This window comes from Gracilinanus agilis, chromosome 5 (assembly GCF_016433145.1).
Source record: "Gracilinanus agilis isolate LMUSP501 chromosome 5, AgileGrace, whole genome shotgun sequence".
NCBI classification, from domain to species: Eukaryota; Metazoa; Chordata; class Mammalia; order Didelphimorphia; family Didelphidae; genus Gracilinanus; species Gracilinanus agilis.
Window position 1 is genome coordinate 89,979,252 of NC_058134.1, and position 27,744 is coordinate 90,006,995.

General features: G+C 38.3%; 1 protein-coding gene across 1 annotated transcript in view; it reads right to left on the minus strand.

The window, feature by feature from the left end:
- Positions 1-9,293: 9,293 nt before the first annotated feature.
- Positions 9,294-27,744, minus strand: part of RNF32 (ring finger protein 32) — a 63,802-nt gene continuing 45,351 nt past the window's right edge. Inside the window, exons 7-8 of the mRNA XM_044678626.1 lie at positions 12,904-13,071; positions 9,294-9,536 (exon numbers count right to left, since the gene is read on the minus strand). Of these exons, the coding sequence (XP_044534561.1) occupies positions 9,294-9,536; positions 12,904-13,071 (411 nt within the window). The remainder of the gene's footprint in view (positions 9,537-12,903; positions 13,072-27,744) is intronic.

Below are 27,744 nucleotides of genomic sequence, written 5' to 3' on the forward strand. Positions count from 1 at the left end.
GTCATCTTAACCAGGAAGTCTGTTATAAGGTAGATGTAGAGGAGAGGATACCCTAAACTGGATACTACCACTGGTAAACGTGTGACAACAGTGACAGCCCAGATAGGTGGCTAGGGCAAGATCAACTGAGGCTTGCCCTAGCTAGATGATATGACACCTCTCTCCTTTATAAGAGTGCCCAGGCAGGATCCTTCAGGTCAATGGATGATATCCCTTCAGGTCCCACGTGGGGTTGATTGATAGTGTATTATGGGCTCTTTATCTTGGTAACGGTTTGTCTCTGGCTGCATATCTCCCTTCCCAGAGAAGCTATAAATAACCATTTCAGGAAGGTACTTTAAAGGCTTTGATTGTATTTAACAAAGATGGGGTATTGGGATTGGATAGAGGGGAAACCCTAACTAAATTTGGTAATGATAAACCCTCAGATCTGTAGGCAAGTATTGAGTCAGGATGGTTAGCTCCTCTGGTGCAGCCTGGCCACAGCCAAACCAGAGTAGGCAAATTGCTGCTTAATGTTTCAGCTTCTTCTTCTTTGATAGATGATATGCCTAACCAGTCTTTGGGATATCCACCCCTTTCCACCCTCTTCTTCTTCTCCTGCCCACTTCCTGGATCCCTCCCGGGCCCTGGGAAACCTAGATAACTAAGATGATTGATTTCTTAATATCTAGGGGCAGTAGAATCAGAAGATGATGGTCTGGGTACAAGGATGTTACAGGAACAAGACAGGAAGATCTTGCAAGGTTGAGCCCAGCAAGTCTCCAATCCCCAAAAGACCAGGATCCACAGATCTCAGGTCTCAGGGAAGGAAAGGAACCAAAAGTTAGGGCTGCCAGGGTATTTATACCACCCTAGGACAACCACTCTCCCCTGTCCTCATGGCCCTCTGGGAACATTCTGATATCCAACAGATCCACCTGTCAATCAACAGTGTGGACTCCTGGCTCCCAGAGATTCAATATAACAAGTCTCAGTACTGCCCAATAGCGGACATTCTTGATAAACATTTGGTCACTCAGCCTTTGTTCAGATCTTTCCAGGGACCCTAGCTACACGTGACTCCATATGACTCTAGATGTTTGGGGCCTGGGTCTCCCCTAGGCCAGGAGTCCCAAGGTCACTCATCATGGGTCATCATGGGACAGAAGCTTTGGCTGCTGTTTCCAGACTTCCACAGGCTCCCCCTTCCAGGGACTCACCATGCTTGTGCCTGACTTTGTGAGGATCCTTCATTGCCTTTGGTCCCATTCCAGCTCAGAAGTTCATTCAGTTTATAGCCTTAGCTTTTCCCAGCAGCAGAGCTTGCAGGGATACACCAGGATGCTGGCTTTCCATCGCTTTTTCACTGCTAGCTCTATTGGAAAGTTCTTCCTTTTATTAAGCCCAAATCTAATTCCACCTGTTGACCCTGGTTTTGCCTTTTGGAGCTACATATGTTTAATCCATCTTTCACATAATAATTCTTTAAATATTTGAAGGTGGTTTATCATGGCTCCTATCACATCGAGTTTTTTCTCCTCCAAGTTCTTAAAACAGAGTTCTTAATACACTTAGTCATTTAAAATTATTGTAAGCCCTGGAAGACTACATCTCCCAGGGCTCCCTGCTACAACTTCCCCGATACCTCCCACTTCCTTTGTGAGAGGTGTCAGAAAAAGTATAAAAGAGAAAGTTTGGCACCTTTTTGCTCTCTGCTATCTACCCTGATCTCTTTCGGCACCTTTTCCCCTTCTATCTACCTCCTAGTTTTTCCAGACCTTCCCCTTTCTAATTTAAATAAAACCTAAATATTCTAAACCCTAAGTTGCTCACTGATCTTTTATTTGACCCCCAAAGGGCTCTGGTCAATTCCTCCCTGCTGGGCTGGGGATTGGCTACCTTCCTGTCCCTTCCTCTCTTTCTCCCATTCCTCCTACCTCCTACCCTTCAGCCCCTCACAACACCCACCCCCGCAAACACTCTCTCTCTCTGTCTCTCTGTCTCTCTCTCTATTTTGGGGGGGGGGGTCGGAGGGGTGGGTAATACAGGAATTGTGGGTAATACAGAAAGGAAGTTTGGGCAATGTAGTTTTAGGGATTCAAGATTTTCCAGCCATCTTGAATCCCTAAAACTACATTACCCAAACTTCCTTTCTGTATTACCCACAATTCCTTTTCCTTTCTGTTTACATGGGTCTTTTGCATGACCCATGCAAAAACTTGTATATAAGTTTTGGGTAATACTCCCTCTAGCTCTCCCTTCCACATGAAGTGAATGGGGTATATTCCCTGTGTTCTCTAGCTCTCTAGTTAAATATTAATAAAACTCTATAAATATTATACTTTGGAGATACTGAATATTAATTTTAAAAAACACAATACATATATAGTTTTATTAATCTAGTTGCTTGCCTTGGCTCTAGATTATCTTTCAATTTTTAAATAAGATTTTTCCCAATTACATGTAAAAACAATGAACTTTTTTTTTAAACCCTTACCTTCCATCTTGGAGTCAATACTGTCCCCACGGCTGGGAAGTATCTAAGGCCAGATTTGAACCTAGGACCTCCCGTCTCTAGGCCTGGCTCTCAATCCACTGAGCTACCCAGCTGCCCCCAACAATGAACATTTTTAAAAATGTTGATTCCCATTCATTCTCTCTTCCTTCTCCCTTTCGCCTCTTCCTGAGATGTAAGCAGTCTGATATAGCTTGTACACATGCAGTCCGGCTTATCTTTGATATTGAAGCCTGAACATACTCTTCTAAAGATGACCTAACAGGTTATAGAAGAACCGGGAGTAATAGAGTATCTCCCACAAAAGACCATGTTTCCAATGGCGATCCCTCGTGGAACAGCTCATTTCCTTCCACTGAAGCTGTTCATGACAAAACAGGTTAACAAGTGTGCAGGGACAAAACTCGGGAATCCTAACATTCCAAAAGCTCTTCAGCCTCTTTATGATCCCATCGGCAGAAGGTGAAGCCCATGGGCAGACCTTCACTGTCTGACCAGCACTGAGCCACCATCCTGGAAGGCTGGCCAAATTCTCCCCTCCTGCCCTGCCTCAGAATAGCTTTGGACTTTGAGCTACAGTCTTTTTGATTGTGGTCCTTTTTTCCAAAGATCATGTAATTACAAAAATCTCTCTCTAGGCGGACAAAACTCCACCTTGGAACTTGGGACTCTTGAATTCCAGGATTTCTCACACAACCATTCCCAAGGACGGAAGCATCCATTTCCCGAGGATCACAATCACCGACCTTCGCTCATAGGAGACCCACGTTACCTCCCACTGCCGGGTCTCACTTCCAAACCCTATTGCTGCTGCTGAGAGAAGTCTCACTCCCCTGCCACAGCCCAGCCTCAATGTTCAAGCGAGACACGAGTCCGTTTCCTTTAACTGATGTCCGTCATCTGCCGGCAGCCGCCTTCACCAGGAGCCAGCCGGAACTTCCGCCAGGGGCCAGCCGGAACTTCTTCATTCCATCTCCGGAAGGGGCTCATGCGTTTGTCTAGCTCCACAGGAAGTGGCCCTTTCCGGCTCAGGCTGGTACCCTGAGACCTCGGCAGAGACTCTCCTACCCCTCAACCGTTGTAATTCTATTTATGCAAGCAGATTGGACCCTTTGGAAGGGGAATAGTAACATCACTGTTGCAATTGTCTGGTTTTTAACCTTAACCACTAGAAAGCTATAACTAATCTAGTCTGAATTGGTTTCACTGGTTCTCACAGGGGTTGAGAGGTTCACCGTCCCGTTGAGGATTTTCTTGGAAGAAATACTGGAGTGGTTTGTCATTTCCTTCTCCAGTTAATTTTGTAGAGGAAATGGAGGCAGAGTTGAATGATTTGCCCACGGCCACACAGCTAGGATGTGACTGAGGCCAGATTTGAACTGAAGAGGAATCTTCCTGACTCCAGGCTGGGCACTCCATCCTCTGTGCCACTTAGTTGCCTCCAGGAGGGCTAGAGGAGGAGGAATGGAGTTTGTTAGTCTTGGAAGAGTAGATTATCATACTTTACTTTTTTTTTTTTGCTGTTACTTCCAATCCCAGCTAAAATGGTGATTTTTCTCCTGTGATCCTGAAGAGTCTGCTCCTGGGACCCTGAATCTTTGTCCCAGGTCCTCTTCCTCTCTCTCTGGGTAATCTCATCTCTTCCTATGGACTCTATTATGTCTATGCAAATAAGCCTCCAACCCAAAGGCAACTTGTCCAAAGCAGAAATTATGTATCCCTTCAAATCCCCCAAACATGGGTTCCTCCTCCAAGCTCTGTTTCTGCTGAGGACATTACCGTCTTGCCAGTCACAGGTTTATAACCTTGGAAGGAAGACTCTTCAGCTTTCAGTTCCCGAAGTCTGACCAGTTTCCAGATCTTATCAATTCTACCTCCACAACATACCTCATATTCCTTACCCTTCTGAATGGACTCTCTTCACCTATCACCAAGAACATTGTAAAAACTAAGGATTTGATTCCCCAGTTTTCCATCTACCTGCCTGCCAAAACAGACTTTCTAAAGCATGAATAATTGTTTTACTTCCCTGCTTCAGAAGGTTCAGGGATAGGCTCCTGCCCCTACGATAAAAATGCAAATTCAGTTTGACATTTTAAAACTCACTACCTGCCCTCAACCAATTTTTCCAGGTTCATTTCCTACCACTTTCCTTAATATACTTCTGATTCAGGCAAACTGACCTGTTTCTCAAGCTTGTTTCCTGCTCCTTTGTTCTCAAGTCCCTGCAAACACTACCTTCAGTTGTAGCCTAGTTCAGGGGCCATACTTATTCCCCAGTCCTTTGCATTTTCTGCTTCCTTAAATGATCTACTGTGTTCTTGAGGATAGGGCTCACTTTTATCTTGATATCCCTAGCACCTTGTAGTGCCGAGATGGTGAACCTAGTGTAGGAAAATATATGTAAGGTAATGGGGTCACCAGGGATATTATAATAAACGAAGGGGTTTGTGGGAACACACTTCTTGGATTTATGAGAGACTGGACCAGGGTGAAGAGACCAGAGTTTACTGGATTTCCACAGGAATGGCAGTTGATCTTAACTGTCACCCAGCTTCCACTAGACCAGAGTATAGTAACAGGCTAACAAGGTAAAAGGGACTTAACAGCTTTAATTATGTTAGACTAAAAGGTGGGAAACGATTTCTATACTTAAAATCTAAAGGATAAAACCACAGGGCAATGGGAGGACTTATTCTACTCTAACTTAGTGATCTAAACTAACAGGTCCCAAGGAGCTGTAAATGGAGTCTCTGGGTTTCTGCCTCAAACCTGGAACCTGCCAGGCTTGAGTATAGCTAGGGCTTTGTGGCTTTGGGATTCTCACTGCAATCCACTGATGATCTCTGGATGCCAGGAGCTAAAGTTGTCTCAGGAACCAAGTAGAGAGGGTTTTGCTTGAAGCACTGTCCTCCAGTTCTCAAACTTCACCTCTTCTCTTGGCTCTGTAGATCTTGTCCTTTTGCTAGATGCCACACCACACAGGATCCCAGGGGAAATCAGGAAGCAGGGTGTTCTTTGCTCTGAGTCGCCCAGGCTGGCAACAGTTTCTTGCCCATCACTAATGGAGTCCTCACTCAGGGCACAGACACACTTCCTCCTCCTTCATTCCAACCTGGAATTCCCAGCTCCAGCTCCTTCCTGCTAGGTACTTCCTAATCAATACATAATCAATACCTAATCTAATCTTCCTCACAACACTAGGCCCTCCCTGACACTGCCAGCATTTATTACTAGAAAGGCAGAGGGACTCCTGCGGAGCTGCTCCCTCCCCCTCTCCACTGGGTCTGATGACTTTTTTGTTTTCACATCCCCGCCCCTCTGCCCAGCAGCCCAATGGGAGCACTTCCTCCTGTGGGTGTGTGTGGGGAGGAGCACAGCACTCTGTCTCTAAAATGTTCACCATCACTGACTTGCATGCTTAATAAATACTTATCTTATTGGATTAGATAAGAATTTCCAATAGGTGACCAGACAACTCCATAAAGGAGGCATCTACTGTAACCTTTCAAGACTGCCCATTCCACTTTTGGACGGCTAAAATTGTTCTAAGATTTACATTTTGAATAAGGTAACACATTTTCATTTACCAAGATTCAGTTTCTTAGGAAATATATATATTTGTAGATGTTAGACAGTACATTTCTCTTTAACAAAAACAAACACAGGAATTATACGAACATAACTACAAAACTACAAAACACTTTCCAAACAAAACTAGATCTAAACAATTGGAAAAACATTGAGTGCTCATGGGTAGGACAAATTAATTTACTTATTTAGTACCATACCTATATCAAACTACCAAAAAACTTTTTTACTGAATTAGAAAAAACTATAACAAAGTTCATTTGGAAGAACAAAAGATCAATAATGTCAAGGGAAATAATGAAAAAAAATGTGAAGGAAGGCGGCTTAGCAGTACTAGATATTAAGCTATACTATAAAGCAGCAGTCATCAAAACAATATGTTATGGCTAAGAGACAGAAGGGAGGATCAGTGGAATAGACTTGGGGTAAGTGACGTCAGCAAAACAGTGTATGATAAACCCAAAGAGCCCAACTTTTGGGACAAAAATCCACTGTTTGACAAAAACTGCTGGGAAAATTGGAAAACAATATGGGAGAGATTAGGTTTAGATCAAGATAAATTCAGAATGGGTGAAAGACTTGAATATAAAGAAGGAAACTGTAAGTAAATTAAGTGAACACAGAATAGTATGCTTGTCAGATCTCTGGGAAAGGAAAGATTTTAAAACCAAGCAAGAGTTAAAAAAATTACAAAATGTAAAATAAATAATTTTGATTATATTAAATTAAAAAGGTTTTATACAAACAAAAACAATGCAACCAAAATCAGAAGGGAAACAACAAACTGGGAAAAAATCTTTATAACAAAAAATTCTGACAAGAGGTCTAATTACTCAAATATACAAGGAGCTAAATCAATTGTATAAAAAAAATCAAGCCATTCCCCAATTGGTAAATGGGCAAGGGACATGAATAGTCAATTTTCATATAAAGAAATCAAAAGTATCAATAAGCACATGAGAAAGTGTTCTAAATCTCTATTAGAGAAATGCAAATCAAAACAACTCTGAGGTACCACATACCTAGCAGATTGGCTAAAATGATAGAAGGGGAAAGAGTAATGAATGTTGGAGGGGATGTGGCAAAATTGGGACCTTAATACACTGCTGATGGAGTTGTGAATGGATCCAACCATTCCGGCTGGCAATTTGGAACTATGCCCAAAGAGCGATAAAAGAATGCCTGCCCTTTAATCCAGCCATACCATTGCTGGGTTTGTATTCCAAAGAGATCATAGATAAACAGACTTGTACAAAAATATTTATAGCTGCTCTCTTTGTGGTGGCAAAAAACTGGAAAGCAAGGGTATGCCCTTCAGTTGGGGAATGGCTGAACAAATTGTGGTATATGTTGGTGGTGGAATACTACTGTGCTTAAAGGAATAATAAACTAGAGGAATTCCATGTGAACTGGAAAGACCTCCAGGAATTGATGTAGAGTGAAAGGAGCAGAGCCAGAAGAACATTGTACACAGAGACTGATACACTGTGGTAAAATAGAATGTAATGGACTTCTGTACTAGCAGCAATGCAATGACCCAAGACAATTCTGAGGGACTTATGGAAAGAAACACTACCCACATCCAGAGGAAGAACTATAGGAGAGGAAACACAGAAGAAACACTTGGGTTCATGAGGACATGATTGGGGATGTAGACCCGAAAGGACCACACCAATGCAACTATCAATAATATGTAAATAAGTCTTGACTGATCACACATGTTAAAACCAGTGGAAATGTGAATTACCTGAGGTTGGGGGGGTAGTTTGAGGGGCTGAAGGGTAAAGTAAAAACATGAATTATGTAACCATGGAAAATTTTTCTAAAAATAAAAAATTAATAAAAAAATTTTAAGACCAATAAAAAAAGAATACAAATGAAAACTACTATTTTTGTCATCATTTCTATAGGGAAGCATAGTTACTGTTGTCTTAAAGGATGAAAATACCATTAAATATTTTGTAGACATAACTTTTATGGGAAACAACTTTATTTTTCATTTTGTAGTTTAGATATACAAAGTTTTTACATCAAACAGTAATGATCCTTCCAAAAACAAAGAGAAATGTCATGTATATATTCAGTGTACATATGAACATTTTATTTCTAAAATAGTTAATAAAAATAAAGAAAATTTGGAACTATATGTATATACATATATATGTGATATATTTCTGAAGTCTATTTCTTACCATGTAAATGATAACAGCAGCCAAATATCAAATTTATAGAAGTAGAGGTGGTGCCTGGACACCATCCAGTCTGGGTAGAGTTTGTGTTCAGATGTTGTCTGTTGCTGCTCAGGCATATTGTTATTATTACTAAAAGGAAAATGAGTTCTCTATATCCTGCTTCTATTCTAAAGATTTGATGGGGACCCTGGGCCTAGCAGCCAGGTTCCTTTAAAGGTACACGTTATTGTGCCTTTGCAGATAATCTCCAAAATGTCCTTGACTTCCAGTTGCTATCGCCTTCTTTACTGAATTCTCTTTGGCCCAGAGAGATGTTTTGGAGAAGGTTTAAGAAACCCTCACTTGGAGGTTATCTTTTTTGTGTGGAGTGCCATAATGAAACACGTGCTAGAAGCTTGCCATTCTTCTTTTTAGGCTGACACATGGACCTAACAAGCTTTCTCAATTATCTCGAATATACTTAGGGGCCAACCCCCTTGGATTCTGTCTTGAAGTAAACATAAAAGTTCTCTCCCAGAACTTTTATGTAGTGATGAAGGGGTCGTAGTGCTGGTTCCCAGGATCCAGCCTAGGTTTTGTCTTGCTAAAAAGGAGAACATCTGAAAGAGCCCTATGGTTCAAAAACCCATTTTCCTTCCTCTACTTCTTTCTTTCGAGCCAATCAGAACTATGCAAGGAAACAGCTATCGGAAATCTAATTTGTTAACAATTTAGAGTCTGAAAATTTCCATTGTCTAACTACTCCTTTTTTTCTGTATTAAGTAACCAAGTCTTAAATTTGAATTTAAATTTTAAGAGAATGGAGATTAAAATTTGCTGGCAGATTCTGTTGCTTTTGAAATACAATTTGAATTTCTCAAAAATGAAGGCTGACTAATATTTATTTCACTGCCGATGAGTTGTAGGTACAGTAAACATAAGCAAAGTCTCTGGTCAATCTTTTAAAATCAAGACAAACTTTTCTCAACTTTACATAACTTTTCTTGAGTAGAACCATATAATTTAATGTAAATTTAACATTCAAGAATTCTCTTCTGATAGCTGGAGCGGCATAAGGGACAAGTATATATTTCTCCTAAGGAAAACTCCTCTAAAGCCAGAAGACAATTATGATGAAACATGTGTGAACAAGACAACAGAACTGTCTCCCGGGAATGATGATTATCAGTTTTTTCTGGGAACACAGATTGAAGACGATTGCTCAAAGAGAGCGGTGTAAGGCAAATGGAACAATCAGATATCTCTTGGTGAAATGCCTGCAACACAAAATATTTTTAAAGGATTGTTACTTGGGTAAAAATTTAAACAACAGTCAAATATGTAAAGAAATAGCCCACCTGGTAAGACCCATATAGCATTCTTATCCATTACACAAAATTAGGGACTTAATAGTTTACAAAGAACTTTGTTTACAATAAACCTGTAAGGCCAGTATTTAGGGAAGTTAGACAATTTAAGTGATTAGAAATTGCCATTGTCTAACTATTCCTTTTTCAGATTCAAGAAAAGGACAAAAAGGTAAACAGGAAAGAGAAAATTTAAGGGATTTAATAGGGTTAAATTAAAATTCTTATATGAGAAGATGATAATTGTAATGCCTAAGAATTTTGTCATCATTAGGGCAGTTAGAAGGAGCAAACATAGACATAGGGTGTGGATTAACTAGGATAGGATGATATCTAAAAAAATAAGATTAAAGGGTAAGAAAGAAGGATGCATTGGGAAAAGTGGGGAGGGAGAGGCAGAATGGAGTAAATTATCTCACATAAAGAGGTTTACGAAAAAGGCTAAAAAAGTGGAGGGAAAGATAGAGGTGGCATGATATATATATATATATATATATATATATAAAACACATGAATTTTACTCTCATCTGAATTGGCTCAAAGAGAGAATACTTGGGTTGGATTGGGTCTAGGGATTTGTCACCTTCCAGGGATGTAGGAGATAAAAGGGTTAAGAGGAATGGGAGCTGATAGAGGGGAAGTCAGATTGGAGATGATGGTCACAAGCAAAACACTTTTGAGGAGGGACAGGGTGTATGTGTGTGTGTGTGTGTGTGTGTGTGTGTGTGTGTGTGTGTGTGTGAGAGAGAGAGAGAGAGAGAGAGACAGAGACAGAGACAGAGACAGAGACAGAGAGAGACAGAGACAGAGACAGAGACAGAGATGGAGAAAAATAGGATGAAGGGAAATAATCATAACTGAATCTGATAAAGGCCTGATTTCTCAAATACATAGAGAACTGAATCAATTTATAAGAATACAAGTCACTCCTCAATTGATAAATGGTTAAAAGATATGAATAGACAGTTTTCAGATAAAGAAATCAAAGCTATCTATAATCATATGAAAAATACTCTAAATCACTATCCATTAGAGAAATGATTTAAACAACTCTGATGTACCACCTCATATGTATTAGATTGGCTAATATGACAGAAAAGGTAAGTGGCAGATGTTGGAGTGGATGTTGTGAACTGAACCAATCATTTTGGAGAGCAATTTGGAACTATGCCCAAATGGCTGTAAAATCGTGCATACCTTTTGACCCAGCAATACCCACTAATAGGTCTGTATCCCAAAGAGTTAAAAAGAAAAAAAATCAGAGGAAAAGGACCTACTTCTATAAAAATATTTATAGCAGCTCTTTTGGTGGCAAAGAATTGGAAACTGAGGGAATGGCTGAACAAGATGGGGCATGTGATTGTGCTGGAATATTACTGTGCTGTATAAGAGATGGTGAGGAGGAAGGTTTGGGAAAAACCTCAAAAGACTTCTGTGAATTGATGCAAAGTGAAGTGAGCAGCACAATCAGAACATGGTACACAGTAACAGCAATATTTTTTGATGAACAACTTGGTTGTTCTCAGCAATACAGTGACTAAAGACTTTCCAAAGGACACATGATGAAAAAGTGCTGCCTACCTTCAAAGAAAGAATTGGTGAAGGATGAATGCAGACTGAAGCAAACTTTTTTTACTTTGTTTTTCTTGTTTTTAGTTTCTTTTCTTTTCTTTTCAACCCTTAACTTCTCTGTATTGGCTCCAAGGCAGAAGAGTAGTAAGGGTTCGGCAATGGGGGTCAAGTGACTTGCCCAGGGTCACACAGCTGGGAAGTGTCTGAGGCCAGATTTGAACCTACAACATCCTGTCTCCAGACCTGACTCTCAATCCACTGAGCTACCCAGTTGCCCTCCTGTTTTCTTTTACTATATGATTAATATGGAAATATATTTTGCATGATTGAACATTTATAACCTATACCAAATTGCTTACCTTTTCAGTGAGTTGGGAGGGAGAGAATTTGGAACTCAAAAAAATTTTTAAAGGCTAAAAATCGTTTTTACATACAATTGGGAAAAAATTAAATATTGAAAAAATAACTACTCCTTTTCCTGTATGAAGTGACCCAGTCCTAAATTTGAATATACTTTTTAAGAGAATTGAGACTAAATTTTGCTGACAGATCTTATCATTTTTGAAATATGGTTTGAAATTCTTTTTTAAACCTTTACCTTCTGGTCTTGCTATTGATACTGTCAGTTCCAAGGCAGAAGAGTGGGGAGGGCTAAACACTGGGGGTCAAGTGACTTGCCCATAGCTGGGAAGTGTCTGAGGCAAAATTTGAACTCATGACCTCCTATCTCTAGACCTGGCTCCTATCTCTAGTGGATTGAGAGCCAGGTCGAGAGATAGGAGGTCCTGAGTTGCTGGATGCCCCCACGGTACTGGGGAGTCTGGAGGAGTGGAGGCTCTGGGGGAAAATTGGGACCCAGTTTGGATGCTGAGAGGAGAGGCCTAGGAGGAGAGGCCTAAGAGGCCCGCAGAGGAGTTGGGGACAAGTAAGTCTGTGTGAATCATTAGCTTCAAGAGGAGCGGAGGGAATCTCGGTGTGGGAGAGGAAGGGCGGGACGCCAGGCACAGACCCAGACTGGCCTCTGGGCAGCTGCGAAGGAGAGGAAAGGCAGGCCGGGAGAGCCATCACAGCCGCCTGGAGAGGAACGGGCGCTCCCGGGTGCCAAGAGAAAGGAGGGCGGAGAGGCATTCTGGAAGGGAAAATTTCAGTTGAGCAATGAGATCAGAAGCCAGTCTGCAGGTGGGAAGAGAATGAGGGAAACAGGAATGGCTGCTGCTCGCTATTCTATGGTGTTTTGACGCCTCGCCCAGGACTCAGAACAAGCCTTGGTGCCGTTACTGTCCCCACTTTACAGCTGAAGAAACGGCGGCTGGGCGGCCCCGTGCCACACCGGCGGAAGACCGGTGTCCAGTCCAAGGCATCCTCCTCCTCCCGGTGCTTCCAGAGGTCACCTCGGGAATCGTCCCTCCCGGAGAAGCCTGGGCCCCGCGGCTCCGAGGGCCCTTTCCCGGGAAAGCTGCCTCGCACCTAGGAGCAGGAGGATCGGTGCCCACCGTCCGCACTCCGGGCTGCCTGGCTCAGGGAGGAAGGCGAAGACATTAGGGCGGAGAAGCCCCGGGTGTGACCCGGAAAGGAGGCGGCACTCCCTAGTGAGAGGAAGGCTGGGAAGGTTCGGGATCTCAGAGCTCAGCCCCGTCCGGCTCAGTCCACCCCGGCGGTGGCTCACGTGGATGCCGGCAAGCCGAAGCGCGGGGACTCCACCCACCTGCACTTGTATTCTCTCCCAGTCCTCCTCGGTAATTTTCCGGCTGCACCGCTCTTCGTACTGCTGAAGGATGCTTCTGTTGGAAGCGATGCAGTAATCGATTTCTGAGAAGAGCTCGTCTATGTTCGTCTGAAATGAAGCCAGTATCCTGTTGCTGATTTCGGTGAACTAAGGAAAGAGGGAAACATGGCTGACTTTGGAAGTTTCTGATGATTAGTTGAAAGCAAACAAAATGCTGAATTTGGCTTAGGTAGGAAATCAAGCCATTCTGTGAGCTCGGGTTAGCGCAGTCCCTATGGGGCATTTCAGTAGGTATTTATTCAGTGTTTACCACGTGCTAAGCCCTGGGGATGCAAATGCAATTCAAACAATTGAAAATTTCATCAAAGCCAGGAAATGTCGGGGATTATATTTGAACTCAGGACTTCCTGACTTCAGGGCCTAGGACTCCACTGTAGCCTTTGGGCCAGCAGCTGCCTTTAAGGATGAGAGCAGGTCCTGAGAAAGAGTGCCCGGGGAATCTGGGGAGAAGGAAATATGTGGCCCAAATACCCTGATGAATGGGACAACATGCTGAGGAGGACATAGGACTGCTTTGCTTCAGAGATTATAAATCTGAAAAGCCTCAAGGGGGTATGGCCTAATGACTTCTTCCAGATATGATCAGCATTATGTGAATAGAAGTAAAGGAAACATGATGGAGAAATACAGGGCTGGGGTTTGGCAGGGCTTGATCCACAATATGACAAGTGTGTTTGAGCTCTGAGAGCAGAACAGAATTTCACTGATACACCAAGGTCAGGTCGGGACAGAGGAGGACCTGGGAAAGTCCTGAGGGATGGAGGACTGGGGGTCAGAACAGAGAAATGTGGGGGAATAAGGCAAAAAGAAAGATGGATAATAAAAGGTTAGGGTTAGATAAAGGAATTTGGGAGTTGTCGAACATAAGGGTAGAATCCTTGTAGGTGAAAGATAGCAAGAGCAAAGAATATGACTGTGCCTTCTCATTCTATATAATTTCTATAATTTCTGTCCATGTCCAAACAGCCTCAGGAGAGGATGCACCCAACTTATGGAAGCCCTTCCTCTGGCTGTTTTACTGTTTCACAGGCAACACTGATTTGTGGTTTAGTTTCTCCTGTGGAATGCCAGCTGACTGGTTGTTGGGCAGACATTATACTTGGAGTTTCCAGAGTTAATGTAATGTTTTTGTTCTTCTTCATTATCCTCTGCCACTTTTTTGGTGGCCTCTTTATGTCAGCACTATCACAATGGAATAGTGCCCGAGACTGAGGGCCATTTTGAATGTTTCTCTGTTTTGGGAGATGACATAGCCAAATTGAGAATAAGAGGAATATAAAGCTGTTTAGAAAGATGTATAAGAAATGATGTAAAACGAAGAAAATAAAATGTGCAGAACAGTACACATACTGACTACATAAAAAGGAAAATGTATATATATTGAGCTGAGTGGACAAAGAATGGTAAAAGGATTAGAGGAGAAATAACTTTAAGATGCTATGGATTTACTGTATATAAAATTCACTTTTAAGTATAAAAAGTTGTAAATGTATGTCCAATTTGTTTTCTTGTTTAAAAATAAGTGCATAATAAATGACTTATTTTTCAAAAGTTCTATGAGATGGATGGGGGAAATTCAGATAAGCATAATCAATTTTATTACAATCCAGTCATCCATTATGATGCTGTCTTCTCGTGTCCTTTGATCTCTAATTCCAATATGGCAGCTATCCAAAGGGCTTTAAAGACCTCATCATTCTAGTGGGCATAATGCAGGAAGGAAGAAGACTAAGAAAGAGGAATTTTGAGAAGCAATATGTTGTAGAAGGATGAACATGGACTGGGAGTCAGAAAACTAGGGTTCAAGTTGGGCTCTGCCATTTACCAGATCATGGTCAGCTTTACTATGTGTCACACTTTCCTCATCTGCTAAATGGGGATGTACCTGCATTTGTAACTATCCACTGAGATGACAAATATAAAGCACCTTGTACTCTAAAGTGCTATGATATTATTAGAACCAAGTGTGAAATAAACTATTTGGGTTTGGGTGCCAAATGATATCTCTGGAGGAGGGAAGCCTTGTGCATGTCTTGTTTTTTAATATCGAAGTTTAAAAAGTTAAAAAAGAAAAAGCAATAGTCTTAGAAGCTTTCAACAGGAAGGAATAGGAATGTTAATAGTAACATGGATAGTGAGAAAAGATATCATAGAATTTGCTTTTTAAAAATTTGCTCAGAAATTATTTAAGGTAGTGTTTAAATTTTTCTATATTTCTATATTTGCTTTACAAAATTCACCTTGGCATTTGAGTGAAAGATAGACTGAAGTGGGGGAGAGACTTGAGGCATTGAGTAGTTAGAAGACTATTGCATTGTGGCTCAATGGTTTGAAAGCCAGGCCTAGAGACAAGAGGTCCTGGGTTCAAATATGACCTCAGCCTAGTTGTGTGACCCTGGGCAAATCACTTAACCTCCATTTCCAAGCCCTTATGGCCGCCCTTCTGTCTTAGAACTGATAATTAGTATTGTTTCTGAAACAGAAGGTAAATGGATTTTATTGGTTGTTTTTAAAAGACTTTTGCTCTGTCCACTTATGCTTCATACACTGTAGCTGTCCAGTAAAATAGATATTGATTTTATTTGAAGAGGTTACTGATTTAATTGTAGATGACTTCTTGGATTGTAAGTTTTGAATAATAGACCACAAAGTCCAAAGAAAAAAGATTTCAAATAACTTAAAAGGTATAGCATATTATTGATGACTTACATGTAACAAAATGGCATAAAAATATTAATCAGATATCAGAAAAAGTGTGTGTCAGTCATTTAGTGAAAATAAGAGGTAATAAATGAGTAGCTGGAATACTCCCTTGGTATCCATGGAATGTTGGTATCTACAGAAAATCTTTCGGAGGACAGGGATTAATTTTATCTTTGTATACCTAGAATAGTACCTGGCACACAGTGGGTGCTTAAATGCTAACTGATTCTAAATGGACTGATTAAAAAATGTGATTAACACTTTAAGTAAGTCCTCTAAGGAGAATTTATGGGTAGCAATAGCAATGGATAATAATTACATAAAATAAAAAGATATGAATGAAATTGCAAATTGTAACATTTGGGGAAAGTAATCTTTATAGACGAGCTTATGGATTCATTGAAATATTTGAAGAACAGGGTATAGAACTTTATTTGCATGATTTTCAAGATCACCTCCAGAACTATGATTAAATGATAACATAATTTATTAAGTGGCTAAGTAAAATTTTATGATACATTACTGCTATTGCAAATTTTTACCACACATATTGTGCATAATATTTCCGGTTGGAAAGTGAATTAATAATGGTTATTTTAAAGTTTTAATGGATTGAATAATAATAGCCTTACTTTTATAGTGTTTAAGATTTACAAAGCACTCTATATGTTTTATTTTATTAGATCCTCAAAAGGACCTTGGGAATTAAGTGCTTTTTCATGCCCATTTTATAGTTGAGAAAACTAAGGCAAACAAAGGCTAGATCACTTGCCTATTTAGTCTCAGAGGCATGATTAGAATGAAGGTTTTCTTGACTTCAGGTCCAGTATTTTTGCTTACTGCCCCATCCAGCTGTTACTCCTGGCATATGTTTATTTCATGCTGCTTGTGTGTGCCATATTAGGCCTTATTAGGTAGGTTGGGGTGGAACGGGGAGGGACCAGCACCAAGAGGAATCAATGTTACATTAGCTGTCAAATCTCAATGTTTAATTTTTTCCTTTTTTATTCTATTCCCTCACTAAATATTGTATTTAGATGATCTCTGGTAATTTGAGAAGCAAAAGTTGGTAAAAAAAATTCTAATTGATTTTAATCAAGAGTGATGCTTTAAAATAACCTGAATCAATGGAAACATCGCACTCAAAGGGAAATAAAAGTTTGTAAAAAGGAGAGGGCCTGCTTAAGTGTGTGCTTTTCTTTGTGTACATAAAAATATCCTACATATTTGAAATATGTGATTTAGCTAAGTAGTAACTAAGACATTGGACTATGAATATATAAGGCAATTAAGAGTCATTTACAAGTCACATGCCAGATACACATTAAAAAAATGATCCTAACAAAAGCACCCAGGTGAACTTTGTCTACCAAGGAGACCTTTTAAAGTGATCCATCTTAATGTCAGCAAATTGCTTACTAATGTGTTGACTTATGGAAACTCTCTAAAGCAAAATGAAAAGGCTGGAATTTACAGCATATCAATGAATCAGTTGATAAGCTTTTACTGGTTTAATATCCTTCTAGTCTTGCTGCTTGGAGCCACTTCAAGTTAGCAACAGAATGTTTGCCATCTCCGGGTGATAAAGGAAGTCAAAGGACTAAGCAAACTTCAAGACCATTATATTGTTTGGTGAGATTTAAATGAAAATTGTCCAAGAAATCACATGTAGGAGGGTGTGGGGAAGAGAGAGGCAACCTAAAGTCAACCACATCATCCTACAAATTACTTACCTAACTTCTTAAACAATGGGCAGGACTTTTAGCTAAGGTGGAGATAATGTAATGCCTTTGAAAAGATTTAATTGCAGCAATAAAAGACCATACCTCAATCAAATGACATATGCAAGCAAGGTTTCCAGATAAGGATCAAAGAAATTCAAGGACCAAACACACTACATTCTAGGCAACACTTGGGGCTTTCTGTACACACTGGTGATAGATATTAGCATAACATGGCTTCAGTGACCTTTCCAAGCTGCTTTGATCTAAATTAGTAAGAACTTGAATGAATTCGTGTAGTAGAGAGACTACCGTATCAGACAACTTACGATTCAGGCAAGGCTATTTCTGGCTAAAATTGTAATCCTGTTACACTTAAGCAAATTCAATTTGATATTTGACCTCTGTTGTATCGCTATTTTTTTTCTGCCACAAAATTTTGATATGTTCTGAAGGAACCAGTACTATAACACTCTGTTTCTTTGAGTTGTATTGTGAGTAAATTGTATTGTGAGTCCTTTTTGTTAGGGCTAGAGAAGTGACATTTGACAGTGTGGCAAAATTTGTACCATTAGTTATGAAAAATAATTCTTTCTCACTATTGTGCATGTATTTTAAGGAGGGAAGAGAAAGATGCTTTCTATATGCCAAAATATTCATAGTCCTTTTAGTGCATCAGAAGACTGACAAAGTGGGTGACTATTAATAGGAGAATGGCTGAAAAACTGTAGTTCATTAATGGAATGGAATATTATTGTGCTAAAATAAAGATACATATGAAGAATTCAAAGAAACACTGGGGATCCTTGAGTGGCCAGTTGCAGAGTAAAGAAAGCCGAATCAGGAAAACAGTAACAATGACTATAAGAATGTAAATAAAAATAATTTAAAAAGGTAACCGAAGTCAGATTAATTGAAATGACTCATCTTGGTCCCAGGGACTAAATGATCCAACATACATCTCTTTGCTCAGGAAGGAGGTGGGGGACTATAGATGCAAAATATTGTTTACTTTCTATCAGAAATGGTCATTTTGTTGGGTTTCCTCACCTGTTTTTCTTGATTATAAGGATGGGCTTAATCTGGAAAGGCATATCAGGAAGGTGCAATTGTAAAAGTCAAAATGCCAGGGAAACACCCCAACCTAAAACATTTCCTACTGTCCAGCACACATCTATTTGTGTATGACACTTTTTTTTTGTAATATGACACTTTTAAGAAAATCAAAAGTGAGAAAAAACTTCAAGGGCAGGTAAGGGATAAAAACTTTGGACTGCAGGAAGTTCGATTCCATTATAAAGACAAAACATTTTGATCTAGTCCAAAGGACATAAACATATCTTGTTCAGTACCTGAAACATTAAACAGTAAGGAGTATACCCTAAAAGATTTAATATGTTAAATCTCGATGTATCATTCATTGCCTTTCTTTTGGAATCATAGAATTTCAGAATTTTACTTGTTGAGGGATGGTACTGAAGCAAAGGGATTCTTCAGCAGGCACATTTGGATTGGAAAGCCCCATAATTTTGTTTTAATTCTTAGATTCTGTGATAAGCTCTTGGAGGACAGGCACTGTTTCATTTTTATCATTGTATCCCAGGACCTAACACAGTGCCTGGTAAAAGCAGGCTCTTAGTAAGAGTGATTGATCTAGTAGTCTAACTGTATCAGTTTACCTATTAATCCACTGAAGCCCAAAGGTGAAGATATTGTCTAAGGTCACAATGGTAGGAAGGTAGTCAAGTTAGAGTCTGAACCCATGTTCTCTGTCTCCAGTCACAATGTTCTTTCCACCATAATATTTTACCTTTTATCCTTCCATATCAGTGGACCATATCTTTTTTTTTTAAACCCTTAACTTCTGTGTATTGGCTCCTAGGCAGAAGAGTGGTAAGGGTAGGCAATGGGGGTCAAGTGACTTGCCCAGGGTCACACAGCTGGGAAGTGTCTGAGGTCAGATTTGAACCTAGGACCCTCCTGTCTCTAGGCCTGACTCTCAATCCACTGAGCTACCCAGTTGCCAGTGGAGCATATTTGATATAAACTCCTGTTATGTTATTTTACTTTGATAAAATTAAGTCAAGTATGAAAATCTCTAAAAAGTTTATGAAGCATTAGGCATATTTTAACTGGGGAGTGGTGGTAGCGAATACATGTTGTAAGAAGGTGAAGTTGAAAGGGACCAATAGAGAGAAAAGTCATTTCTGGAATGCTGATAACAACCACAGGTGAAATTTAAAGGGACTCATGGCATGATGAAGTTACTTTCCTTCTAGCTTTCAACCTAGTTTTGAAAATGAATGGACCTCTGGGACAGTAATTTCCTCTCTACCTACTAAGCCTAGTTAGAGTCTCAGGGGCTAAGTGCAGTGTTTTATGCTCTAATTTTATACTTTTATTTAGTGCAAACTTTCAATTCAAAGAAACTTTTTGGAAATGTGTAAATTAAAATAAGTCATAAATTCGGAGTAGGAATTGACTTTTTATATTCATTTCAACAAAAATTTATTAAGGCTTATAACAGGCAAGACACTGCTAAGAAGTGGAGTAGGTGGTAAGGAATTAAGAGAGTATAGGGTCCCTTCCCCTTATGAGCTTATAATGTAGTTGAGAAGATGAGATACTGATTTATTTCATTTAAGTTGCCAGGTTTTTCGGCAAATAGTTGGGCAAAATAGTTTATAATAATATCCTTATTTCTTCATTTGTTGTGAATTAGTTTTAATTTTTCATACTGGTAACTTGGTTTTCCTTTTTCTTTTCAATTGAATTAGCTAATAGTTAATCTATCATATTTTTAAGTTAGTTCCTAATTCAATGATTTTTTTTTGTTTTCAGTTTTGTTAATCATTTCTTTGATTTTCAGGTAGACCTAAACCTTTAATCCTCTAATTATATATTATAAATATTTGGTACTTAAATTGGCTTTTTAAAATGTTTTCTAATATTTTTAGTGATATTCCCAGTTCATTGATGTTCTTTCTCTTTTTTAGTAATAAAGCTATTGAGATATAAACTTCCTCTAAAGATTGTTTTGGCTGCATCCCCCAAATTTTTTATATTTTCTTTTATTGTTATTATCTTTGTTGGAATTTCTTATCATCCTTATGATCTATTCTTCGACCCATCAGTTTTTTAGGATTAAGTTATTTAGTTGATTTTCAATATTTTTTTCATTGGTCCTTTATTTAATATCATTTTTATTGCATTGTGGTCAGTAAAGGGAATGTACAATTTTTCCTGCATTTGTTTGTAAAGTTTTTATTTCCCAAGAAATGATCAATTTTTTAAAAGGTGCTGTTGAAAGCTGAGAAATATGGATATTCTTCTTGGTTTCTAATTACCAGAGCTATAATGTATATAATTTTCCTGAAATTCTATTCAGGTTCCTATAACTTCCATTTTACTTGTCTTTTGTTTAGATTTTTTCTAGGCTTGTCTAACAGGGATAAAGTGAAGTCCCCCATGATTATAGTTTTACTGTTTATTTTCCCTCATAATTTATTAAGTTTTCCCTTTAAGTATACAGAAGTTATTTCAAGTCTGTTTCTTATGAACATGACTTTTTGGATTTTGTTTTCCAATTCTTCTCCAAACCTCTTCTGTTTTATGGGTGAACTAATACAATTTACATTCATAATTATAACAGTTTACATTCACTCGGATGCAATAGTACATAATTAGCTTCTCTTATTATCTCATTTTCTTTTCTATAATGTTCACTTCCTATTTGTTTCAAGTTGTTACCCTTTCCTTTTAACCTTCTCTTCACTGTTCCCTTCTCTAAGCTAAGAGTGTGTTTTGCTTATGACTAATCATATACAGAACTTAACTCCTCCTTTTTAGTGCTCCACTTTCCCTTTCTTTATATTCCTATCTAGATCCCTCTTGAGGTGAAATGTATTCTTATACTAAACTTGTGTATGTATGTATGTATGTATGTATGTATGTATGCATGCATATATGTATATTCTGCCTTCTTTTAGAAGTGAAATTCCAATGATGCCTACTTCTTCTACTCCTTCCATTTTTGTATATAGTTCTATGATGTGTTAACAAGTTTCTCCATCTTTCCTTTCATTCTTTCCTAAAGTATCCTTTCCTCTTCCCCACTATTTCCCCCTCACATGTTTATTGGTGGATACAACCATTCTGAAAAAGCAACTTAGAATCATAAACACAGTACATGACTATTGACTCATCTATACCACTACTAGACCTATACCCAAAAAAGATAAAAGTAGGGAAAGGTACTAGATGTATAATAATATTTATAGCAGCTGTTTTTATGGTAGCAAAAAAACTGGGAACTAAAGAGATGCCCATCAACTGAGGAATGGTTGAATAAGTTGTGGTACATGAATGTGATGGAATACTATCATACTATAAAAAATGAGAAAATAGATGACTTCAAAGAGACAGGATGAGACTTTCATGAACTGATACGGATTAAACAGAACCAGAAGGATAATTAACCCCAGAACATCCATACTGAAAAAAGGAACAATTTTGAAGATGTATAAAATTGATGAAGAATGAAATGAACAGAGCCAAGAGAACATTTTATTCAATAACAAGAGCCTGTAATAACTTTGAAAGCTATAAGAATTATGATCAATACAATGACCATCCATAATTATAGAGGATGATGAAATATACTGTCTGCCTCCTGACAAAGAGTTGATAGATTTAGGATGCAGAATGTAGCATACATTTTTGTATATAGCCAATAAAGGAATTTGAATTTGAGTGGAGAGTGGTAGGAAGAGAAAATGGATTTCTATTAAATATTTTTTTAAAAAATAGAGAGGTAGAGAGTGCTCTAGATATGGAATGTTGCATGCACTTCCGTAGGAGTTCACTGCATGGTTCATTTTGCTTAGCTCTTTCTAGCTCCTCTTTATGCATCACCTTCCCCTCCTTAGAATGTAAGCTCTGCAGGGCAGGGACTGTCTTGCTTCCTTATATTTGCATTCTGAGCTCTTATCTTAGTGCCTGGCACAATGTTTAATAGATGCTTTATCTTCCTGGCTCCAAGCAAGATGAGAATAAATGCATTTGAAATCCTTTATGAGTAAGGTATAGGACAGGTAAGAAACCAATGAGAAAAATGCCATTATAGCCAAAGGATGGATTTAGGTGGTGGTAGTGATAGTAGGAAGGAAGAGAAAGGATTTGAGGAATATTGTGGGAAGACAAGTTAGAGAAATAATGAAGGGATTTTTAACTTAATGGATACGACTGATGAGAGTAAGAGAAGTTAAAAATGATTCTGAAGTTTTGGGCCCTATATGAACAGATACAGGGAAATAAGGAGAGAAGGGCAGATTTTGAGGACAGGTATAACTAAGTTCCACTTTGGGCATATTGAGCTTAAGGTGCCAATGAACCATCCATGTCAAGATATCAGGGCTCTCATATCAGATTTAAAAATTGCTGACCTCTCAAATAAAAAAAAAGATATCTATTGACAATTAAAGGTAAACATTTAATTCAAACATGCCATTCATATTGATCCTCAAATAGATTTATTTTGGTAATAGTGCTAATGTACTATAACTCTCTCCTTGGAATAATTATCCTCTAAGTATTTTATAAATTTATAATTTTAAGCTAAAATAAAAAGTTAAGACTTTTATAGATGATTCCATTTGTGGATGCTGTTCAATTCCTTTATTTTGTTGAACAAGTCATGGGGCAGATAGGTAGCAGTACTGGGCCTGAAGTCCAGAAGATCTCAGTTCAAATCTAACCTTGGACATGAGCTCTGTGATTGTGGGCAAGACACTTAACTACTTTTTGTCTTAGTTTCCCTATCTCTGTAAAATAATAATAGCAGCTATATCCTGAGGTTATTGTGACGATCAAATAAGATTAAAAATTGTAAAGCCTGGCACATAGTAAGTGCTTTATAAACATTAGCTATTATTATCATTATTATTATTATTAATTTAATGTTTTTTGTAGGCTGATCTAATCTTTAAATATCAGTTGATATTTATTCCACTCCCACATGACTAGACTGAAATAACTTTGCCCCTTCTTAAAATCTAATGCGAGAAAATATATCACCATAACCTGAAATTTTCATTATATATATTAGCAAACATACTTGCCATTGGTTATTATGAATAGGAATTTAGAATACCTCTTTGCCTTATCAACAAAGACAACATAAGATTTACTTTCTTTTCTCTAAAAACAAGTCCTATAAATTATACTGCAATCAAAGCCATTAAATGGATCCTACCCAATATAGCTAGGTCCTGAGTTGTGTGAATAAAAATTCTCCTGAAGTGGTTGCATGCATTCATGATATTTGAAGTTATAATTATATAAAACATTGCAGTTGGAAATATTCCATGGAAATATGAATGCCAATGAGAATAACGCAACCACTTCAGGACATCGATTATTCACACTAAACAGGACTTAGCTGTATTTATAAGTTCTAACATTTGGGGTTTAAACCAATGGTAGCTTTCACCACTTTCCATCTAACAACCTATTTCCTATGCTATATTTTGTATAATATCAAATATGGATTATTTAGTACAAATAAGGTGAATAGTACTACTGTAGGCACTAAAGAGGTACAAAGTGAAGATTGGACTGGTTCTCTGCCCTTAAAAAGATTAACTCACTAATGGGGCATGAAAACTATCACTAATAGGAATTCAAGAGTAAGTCAGAAATGATATCTTGAGTTTGGAAATAGTGTTAATAGTTAATGGTTAGAAGTTCTGGAAGCAGTAGTCCTAAACCTCAGTTTAAAAGATGTGAAAACTTATTTAATGGATGGGAGAAAGAACTAATTTCTAAGAATACGGTTTCAGCAAAGGCTGCGAGATAGAGAAGTTTCAAAGAAAGGAGTCGGCAAGATGTCAAGTTTCAGTGGAAACTGGATAATTCAAGAAATATTCATTAAATGCCTCCTGTGTACAAGGAATACTGACAAAAAGACAAAAAATATAAAACCATCTCTGTACTCAAGAAGCTAATGGTGTTTTCCTGTTGGTTATAACACTCAGACAAATAAATATACACAAAGATAACCAAAGCCATTTTTAGAGATAAAGGCTGTTATGTTAACAACTGGAAAATGATATGTATACGGAGAGACGAGGTTACATGTTTTGAGGGAGCGAGGGGAGTGGCATGTCCACAGTGGCTATCTTTTGGTGACAGTGGTTTAGAGGAGTGAGTGGGAAGTCCACAGGAAGATAATAATAGTTAACATACGAGATAACAGAGAAGACAAAAACGAAAGGGGAGAGACCAAGAATAATGTAGCAGCTAGCACCCCTCTTTACTTTGAGGTTTTATTGCCTGGAGTGGGTTCCTGGGAACAGTAATGACTTTGGAGGCAAGAATGTTCCACTAGGACACACTTCCTTCTTGGGTGACCTTGAGCAGGTCAGGTTCCTGCCAATAAAAGGAACAGGTAGAATTGATGACTTGTCCACATTAATTGCAAAGTACTAAGTAAAGGAAGTCATTGCAAAAGGAGTTTCATTTTCAGCATACTGAATCTGAGCTGACAGTTGGCTATGTAATTTCCAAGTTTAATGCCACTTCTTGTGATTTTCATGATGAAGGTACAAAACCATCTTCCCTCTTCTGATTGCCATTTATTTCAAAGTCCATAAACACATAAACACAGTCACAATCTTTACTTAAATAATGGCTCTATTGACACCTACTGGGCTTCAAGGGTCTTGCAATTTACTTTTAGCTAGAGGAGAAAGGTTTTTTATAATTTTTTTGTCTTAAAGGAACTATGGGATTCACTGAATTATATTTTAATATGTATTATTTGCTAAGAGAATTTTAAATTCTATATCATTATATAATAATATAAGATTCAGAATGGCTGGTGCAAAGAAATGTGGTTTTAAGGGAGGACTCATTAACGTAGGTCACCTTTCTACTATAAAGTTTTCAAATTATATTTCTCCTTAATGGTGTGGTCACTAAGGTGACACTATCTTGGGCAGATCACTTAGCCTCTTCAGGCTTGAGCTTTGTCATCTGTAAGTAGAAGGAATGAACTAGATGACCACTGAGGTCCCTTTTGGTTCTAAATCTATGCTCCAGTGCTTATTAAGTTTGAAAAATCATACAGGACAGCAAATCCTATTTTTAAAAAAGGCTTCAGGTTACTTTTACCATGAGGTTGGTTAGTACATTGCCTATATTAGATCTAAATGAATATAGTTTAAAAAAAGATTCATGGGGATAGCTAGGTGGCTTAGTGGACAGAGAGCCAGGCCTGGAGATAGAAAGGCTGGTTAGTCACTCATCTTTGAATTATTCAGGATACTGATATTGTGAAATATTATGGGAGAAAATAGAGAGGGAAGGGAGTATCAAAGACATTTGGGAGTAATAAGATTTAATGTCTTTGGATTCCTTGATTTTAATATTAGTGCGTTTCTTTTCAGTCAGTTGCTACAGGCATGCTAATCTTTGCTGGTTTGCCTGGAGTTCTTGGGAAGTCATTTGACATGTTCAGTTCCTGAAGAATGGGCTGTACATGGATAGAAATGAAATCGTGAGCAATAGTTTACTGGTATGCTTTCTTCTGAAACTGCAGCCAAGAGAAGATTTTAAAAGCTTTATTCTTATTTTTATTTATATATATTTGCAGAACACGACAGATTTACAGAATTTAGACCATTTCAAGAATCTCACTGTACTAAGACTGTTCTATGGCCTTTTTAATTATAAGACTTTTGATCAAGATTGGAGATGCATGTGAATGGATCAGAATTGAAAGCCAGTTGTTTATGTATGAGCTTATCATACTTAGCACATGAATTTTATTAGAATGGGAAGAAAAGATTTCATCCAATTTTAACAGCAGAGTGAAGTAATACAAAGACATGAAATCCAGGTCTTCAAAATTTTATTTAAATGTATAATTGTAACTGGATGTATTGGCAAGGGTATCATTCAGTCGTTCAGTTGTGTCCGACTCTTGTGGACCCCCTTGGACTATAGTGTCCATGGTGTTTTATTGGTAAAGATACTTGAGTGATTTGCTATTTCCTCCTCTGGTGGATTAAGGCAAATACGGAGAAGAGACTTGCCCAGGGTCACACAGGTATTAAGTGTCTAAGGCCACATTTGAATCCAGGCCCTCCCATCTTTAGACTAAAACTGAATAGGAACCTTGAAATTCAAACATGAAAATCTAGAGGAACCTAGTTAGACAGGTAAATGTATTTGAGCAAATGGAAGAAGCTATGAGATGCTATAGTGATAAGATTCTAATAGAGAGAATAGAAACAAGTATCTCTTCAGAACTGCAATGTCTTCAGAAGGTATTAGGGAATAAATAAGAAAAACAAAGGTCTTGGAGGTAGGTTGGTTCTCTCCTGAGAGTGAGGGTAAAAGAAATACTGTACACTAGTATAAGAAGGAGGAAGAAGGGGGCAGACTTTGCTATTTTTTTTGTAATTGGCTTCATGAGAAAAACTATAGCAATATAAACTGGAAGAACAATAAACTAAACCATATAATCATGACTAAGTGTGGTCACAGAAAAGCTGAGAAAATGCAACTTCTCTTCAATGAAGATCAGGGGCAATATGGTGTCAGAATAATATACTGTCAGACATAGTGGATGTGTTAGTTTTATTGAACTTTTTTTCTCTATTTTTTTACAATAGATGGCTTGTTGGGAAGGGAATATATTTGGAAATGATTGTGATATAAAAAACAAAAGGTATAAATTAAAGTTTAAAAAGGCAGCACACAATGAATTGACAAATAAATGTAAAGACAATAAAGTACTCTTAAGTTCTAAGGCTTCCCTGTAGAGGAACTTGAGAAGGTCTTTGAAGGATTATGGGTCTGGGTAACTACAGAGAACAGGGAAGGCATTTTAGGGTGAGGAAATAGCATGACTAGCATGAAATAGCATGGATGTGAGAAAGTATTAGACATACAGGGAACAGGATATAGACCAGTTTGGCAGAGGCAGAGATTTTGTGTATGAGAGGAGTAGAAGATCAGGCTGCAAAGATCGACTGAAGTCAGAACTGAAGAGTTTTGATTCCAACATGAAGGAGTTTGAACTTTATTCTGTCATTAATGGGGAGCCATTAATGGTAACTTATGGAAATAGGGTCTGAGCTGTGGTGTCTGTAGTGAGAATGGAAAGGAAGAAAGAGAAACAAGGAATAAAAATCTAAAGGACTTTATAAGTGGATATAATAGGCGAAGGAGTAGCACAAATCAAAGATGACTTAGAGGTTTCAAATCTTAGTGGCTGGTAGAATGATGGTAACATTAATTAAAATGGTGAAGGCAGAAGGAGAGCTAATTT